General features: G+C 40.0%; 1 protein-coding gene across 4 annotated transcripts in view; it reads right to left on the bottom strand.

The window, feature by feature from the left end:
• jph1a (junctophilin 1a) overlaps positions 1-2,801 on the bottom strand; it is a 60,765-nt gene extending 57,964 nt beyond the window's left edge. For 2 of the 4 annotated variants that reach the window (XM_080417122.1, XM_080417119.1), the window contains exons 1-2: positions 2,610-2,801; positions 1,856-2,438 (exon numbers count right to left, since the gene is read on the bottom strand). In XM_080417122.1, the coding sequence (XP_080273248.1) occupies positions 1,856-2,234 (379 nt within the window). In that variant the 5' untranslated portion in view covers positions 2,235-2,438; positions 2,610-2,801. The remainder of the gene's footprint in view (positions 1-1,855; positions 2,439-2,609) is intronic. The other 2 variants (XM_080417120.1, XM_080417121.1) reach the window with 2 other exon arrangements.
• Between the last annotated feature and the right edge of the window lie 3,785 nt (positions 2,802-6,586).

Consider the following 6,586-nt stretch of genomic DNA (forward strand, 5'->3'; position numbering starts at 1 on the left):
TAAATTAGCTCAAACTGTCTGAGCACTTTAGCCCTGATTTGCTCCGATTGTCAAACTCCCTGTTTAGTCGGGGCATGGTGACACTGAGCTGGTGAGAGGGGTGGCTCTGTCACCCACCCAGAAATCAATAAGGCCTACAGTATTTACTAAATGGAAGTGACTGGCCTGGAATAAGACATAACTTTGTCTTGCAAAGCAATGGTTCTCAAACCTTTTCATGTCAAGGACCCCCAAATTAATATGTATTTGACCGCCGACCCCATTTGAAAATATTTTGTGCAAGGGAAACCCATACACAAAGATATGTGTTGTTAAAATGTTTTTAAAAAATAATAAAAATGTTCCATGATCTACAAGAGCTTGTAGATCTGTTAATTTCCAATAGCCAATGATGTAGGGTTAAAGTTATTAAACTGATTTCGATGCAATATTAATAGACTATTAACCAATTTCGCTGGGGGTCCCCGGACCCCACTTTGAGAACCACTGTTGTAAAAAATCCAATAAGTTACTATATCATAAGAGCGACAATTCACAGATATTGTGGATGGTTTCAGGAGATTATAGCCTATGCTTGATGCGTGGTGGTGGTGGTGGTGGTGCGCAGTGCGCAATAAAACACACCCAACCAACCCCAGAATGTATGGGATGGATGGAAGATCCATAGACTGATTCAACTGGAGGAGCATCCTCAAGCAAATGCATAACAGCTCATCAGACGATGCCATTGAAGAGACAACCGTCTGTGAAGTAACTAAGTACATTTACTCACAATGCGATGCGACGCTATTTTCAATAAATTTTTATGCATTCGAAAAATTGTGAAATGGGACATTCTGCCTAACGAGTACTTTCTACTTTTGATACTTTAAGTACATTTTGATACCAACACTTTTGTACTTTTACTCAAGTAAATGTTGAATTCCAGACTTTTACTTATAAGCATTTAATTTCTACATTGCAGTATTGATACTTTTACTTAAGTAAAAATTGTGAGAACTTTTTCCACCACTGCTGTTGTAGCCTACCGTACTACAGCGTCATCATGATGATGTAGCAACAGACAGGTATACATTATTATATTAAAAAACATACATTAACCACTTTAGCCCTATTTTATACCTGAGCTATTTGAAAATGGCCAATCTACAAGCTTACAACGCGTCGCAATGCTACGCATTGTGAGCTTGTTAGATCTGCTATTCTGAAACATTTTAGTACTTTTACTTTTGGTACTTTAAGTATATAAAGGGGAGACTCACAGTCTTACCACCATCGCCATAGGTCTCGATCCCATACCCATCCTGCAGTCCGTTAAGTACATTTTGATTGAGTATTTCCACATTGCAGTACTGATACTTTTACTTAAGTAAAATTTGAGTACTTTTTCCACCACTGATGTTGTGTAGCCTACAGCATCATGATGATGATGATGTAGCTAGTAGCTACAGACTCTTTTACAAGGGGGGGGGGGGGTCTCTCTCTCTTACCACCATCGCCATAGGCTGTGAGCTTGTAGATCTGCTATTTTCAAACATTTTTAGTACTTTTACTTTTGGTACTTTAAGTATATTTTGATGCCAATACTTTTTGTACTTTGACTCAAGTAACATATTGAAACACAAACCTTTTACTTGTAACAGAGTATTTCCATATTGTGGTATTGCTACTTTTACTTGAGTAAAATATCTGACAGTACTTTTTCCACCACTGCAAATGCATAACAGCTCATCATCAGACGATGCCATTGAAGAGACAACCGTCTATTGTACACACACAGTACACAGAAAATCATGATGTCTGTAGCAACAGACTCTTGTCTTGTACAACGGGAGGGTCTCTCTGTCTCTCTTACCACCATCTCCATAGGTCTCGATCCCATACCCATCCTGCAGTCCGTTACTCCAGGTCCCGTCGTATCTGGCCGGCGTGTTGTGGCTCTGTCGGACCCCGTACCGGCCCTTGAACCCGTGGCTCCACTCGCCGCGGTAGGTCCACTTTCCCTTGGTCTCCACGCCGAGCCCGTGCCTCTTCCCCTGGGACCAGTAGCCCTGGTAGGTGTTGCCGCTGGGCCAGGTGTACACCCCGACTATCTCGAACCCGTGCGACCAGGACCCGGCGTACTCGCCCTGGCCCTTGGGTCCGGTGCAGATGCCGTGTCCGTGGGCTTTGCCATCCTCCCAACCGCCGCAGTAAGTGCCGCCGTCGTCGAAGTCGAACCGTCCGCCCGTCATTCAGAATGGGGCTTTAAAAAAATAAAAAATAAAAAATAAAAAAAATCATTTAAATTAAAATAATAGAAAATAAATAAAAAGAATAAAAAATAAATAAATAAAAATAAAGCAGTGCACTTGCTGTGTTCCCCCCGTCGCCACCGAGGAGGGATCCAGGTCGGATGATGATGGTGAAGAAAGGATGATGAGCCCAAAAAGATGACTCTGTTTTACACAAGTAAAAATAAAAATAAAAATAAAACAAAGGACGGTAAGATGATGAGCAACAATGAGCTTAGTGGTTCCAGACACTGATATTATGCAATAGAAAAGGCATGAGTATTGTTATTATGTGAAGACTGTGTGCAAAGGTATGAATGGGAGGCCGTCATTTACCGGAGGCTGCACGCTGTTTTTCGGCCGTTGGTCTGTCCGTCTCCCCCTCCTCTCACCCACTGGTCACACACACATACACACACACACGCGCACACACACTGATCTTACACACATACACACACACTCACTGATCTCCCCCTCCTCTCACCCACTGGTCACACAGGGAGAGAGAGACGCGTCGAGTGGCTGCTGGATAGAACACACACCGCCACTCGCAGCGTCATGCTAGTGGAACCTCCCACCAGTGACAGTCCATGGTGGATAGGATACTAGTAACCAAGTAGCTACATTTACTCGAGTAGGCCTACTGTACTTAAGTAAACTACATTTTTCTTTAGTATTATTCTCTCCGCCAGGCCGAAGGCGTGGCGGAGACTATGTTTTGCACCCTGTCCGTCCGTCCGTGTGTACGTCTGTCTGCAAGCAGCTAATCTCCTGCGCCGTTGGCCCGATGGCAGCGAAACTGTACACACACACTCCCTGGATGCCAGAGCAGAACCTCTGCCCCGAATTTTTCAGATCGACCTGTTATAGCGCCACCAGGAGGCCGTTTTTTGCTAAACACATTCTTTGACAGTACTCCTACAGATTTTGTCCAAACATCACACAAATCGGTACACAGTATCATATAGTCATTAAACGAAACGGGTCTTTCAGATTTTTCATATTCCATCCTGATTGGCTAAGATTGGCTTCCAAAGTTTGCAGGAGTGCTCCATTTTTTTTTCATGCTTTTTTTGTACATATAGTGGTATTTTTTCTCTGTATTTTTATGTCGATTTTTGAACTGTTTGGTTGCTATATGAAATTAATTCAAGGACCCCCACGGAAACAAGTCCGCAAGGACTTTTTTGGTCGGACCTTTTAGACAAAAGTATTATAAATGTAACTGTGTTGTTTTACATTATTTTGCCTAATACGAATTTCAATCAATCAATCAATCAATCAATCAATCAATCAATCAATCACACGTGCGATTTCCATGACATTGTACACACACATTCCCACTTGGACAAGGAGGAAATGCCACTTGAAAATGTTCAAATCAGCCTCATGGTGGTGCTCTAACAGGCCAATTCCTGTTTTTACCTATAACTGCACTGGTGATCAGTGATCTCTGTAAAACTTTGTATGCGCACTAGCCATGGTTCACATGACGCTTGTATACAATTGTCATGGTGCCGAGTCCCCCTGGTTTATAGCGGTGTTCGATTTTTTTTTACATTGCCAACTCTCACATGTACATAAACGTTCAGATTTCAAATATAAAGTGCTTATCCCCGAGCCACGGATGTTACAAGGCGACGCGGACCGCGATAAGTACCCGTATCTCCCGTATTGTTCAATAAAAAGCATTTTAATCCGATTGCCGGCCATTTTCTCCAATTTTTCTCCGATACTTTCAACCATGCGACACTAATGGTTGGGAGGTGTATTGCACTCTGATACATTACAACAACAAAAAATAAATAAAAGAAAATGGCCGGCGATGGGATTAAAATGCTTTTTATTGAACAATACGGGAGATACGGGTACGTATCGCGGTCCGCGTCGCTATAAACTATAGCGGGGACCAGGGGGACTCGGCACCATGACTGTCATGGTATGACAGTCATGTTTAAACTTTCAGGGCTATATGCTCACAAGAGGCCAAGGGAAAACCTTTGCCCTGCATTTTTCACACGTGACTTTTATAGCGCCACCAAGAGACTCCTTCAGATCCAAATTTCACGCAAATCAGTACACATCTCTATAGTCTATAGTCATGTGATCAAGACGGATCTGTTTGATTTTTCATATTCCATCCTGATTGGCTAAGATTGACATTTGCAGGAGTTGCCCATTTTGAACAAAATGCCACAAATCATGAACACAGCGTCCAATTACGGTGAAACTTTGCACGCACACATTTGCACTACGTTGAGAAACAAATTCCACCCTTTTAACATTGCTCTATTATAGTGCCACCAGGAGGCCACATTTAGCTTTTTTTTAATATTACTCCTACAATTTTTGTCCAAACATCATCGGTAGGCCTACACATTATCTATAGTCAAGTGATCAAGATGGATCCGTCTGATTTTTCACATTCCTGATTGGCGAATTGCTGACATTGCCTACAATAACCTATACCTGACTTGGCGGAGACCTGCACTTTTGCTAGTTGTTATTATTCGCAAGCACATGGACTGGATATACACAGGTTCTGTAGCTATTTGCAGCAATTGTAGAAGTAGAACTTACTCGTCGAATGTTAAAGCATGTTCTAATCATGTATAGGCCTACTTTACTTTACTTTACTTAAAAACATTTTCCTAATATTTTAACATTCTGGGAAAAATTTAACAACCGAGGTGGCCAATCTTATTGGTGCCCAGTGCACCTTCTGTTATCATTTTCTGTCTCCCACCACAGACCCCCCACCACAGACCCCCCACTTGGCCCATTAAGAGAAACTCTGAATGATGTACCGCTGTTGGTCTATCAATCATACTTTAAATGACAGCGCATAATATTATGGTTGTAGGCTGCTGCTTGCAAGCTGCTATACTGTGAGTGGACGTTTGAAAAATGCGTCTTGTCTTGCAGTGTTTAAATACACTGTTTCTGATTCAGGGATTATCATTTTAATCATGTTTATGATTTGTGTATAGCCAATATAAAAAGTATTCAAATTATTTACTTAAGTATCAATACTGCAATGTAGAAATACCCTGTCACAAGTAAAAGTCCGGAATTCAAAATTTACTGGAGTAAAAATAAGTATTGGTATTAAAATGTACCTAAAAGTACCAAAAGTTGATGCACTTATGCAGAATGTCCCATTTCACAAGTTTTAAAATGGATAAAGATCTTTTAAAAATAGCAGATCTACAAGCTCACAATGTGTTGCCATGGGAGGCATTGTCAGCTTGTAGATCGGCTATTATCAAAAAGCCATAGTTTAAATTGGGCTGAAGTGGTTAATGTATGTTTTGTAATAATTATCTAAATCTACAAAGTAAATAGTAACTAAAGTTGTCAAATCATTGTAGTGGAGTAAAAGTAGAATATTTGTCTTTGAGATGTAGTGGAGTAGAAGTAAAAGTAGCCTACTGAGAATTGGAAATACTCCAGTAAAGTGAAAATACCTCAACATTTTACTTAAGTACAGTACTTGAGTAATTGTACTTAGTTACTTTCCACCACTGGTGTTACTTTTTCATGACACAAACACAATTATTCTTGCTCATACGTCGTTGTTTAATATTTGTGCAGTCATAAGAAAGTATGGATAACACTGACCTCTGCTGGTCGTCTTTGCCAATTGCACATTTTGCACAAGTGATTGTGGATGATGGGGTCTGTCTTGGGAAGAGATTATTGGTTTAGAACAGTAGTGTAAAGTAACTAAGTAGCCTACATTTACTCAAGTACTGAACTTAAGTACAATTTTGAGGTATTTTTTACTTTACTGGAGTATTTCCAGTTTTCAGTAGGCCTACTTTTACTTCCAGAGGCAAATATTACTTTTACTCCACCACAATTATTTGTAAACTTTAGTTACTAGTTATTCCCGGACCTCTAGTTTTATACATTGAAAACTTGTGAAATGAGACATCCTGGCCCTGCATAATGAGTACTTTCTACTTTTGGTACTTTAAGTACATTTTGATACCATTACTTTTGTGCTTTTACTTAAGTAAATCTTGAATTCCGGACTTTTACTTGTAACAGAGTAGGTTTTCTACTTTGCAGTATTGATACTTTTACTTACGTAAAACATTTGAGTACTTTTTCCACCACTGGTCTTGGGAAGAGATTATTGTTTTGGAAAGCCACTAGTGTAAAACAAAACATATAAATAAAAAAAAACAATACCATTTAACAGACAGCTTAAAAAACATTTGATAAAACCTATAGTATATAATTTTCCCCACAACAAAAGGCAGAAGCATATTATTAAACAGCTCCAAGCCTATTTTTTTTCTTTTTTT

This window comes from Gymnoscopelus braueri (genome assembly GCF_963280865.1).
Source record: "Gymnoscopelus braueri genome assembly, chromosome: 21".
NCBI lineage: Eukaryota > Metazoa > Chordata > Actinopteri > Myctophiformes > Myctophidae > Gymnoscopelus > Gymnoscopelus braueri.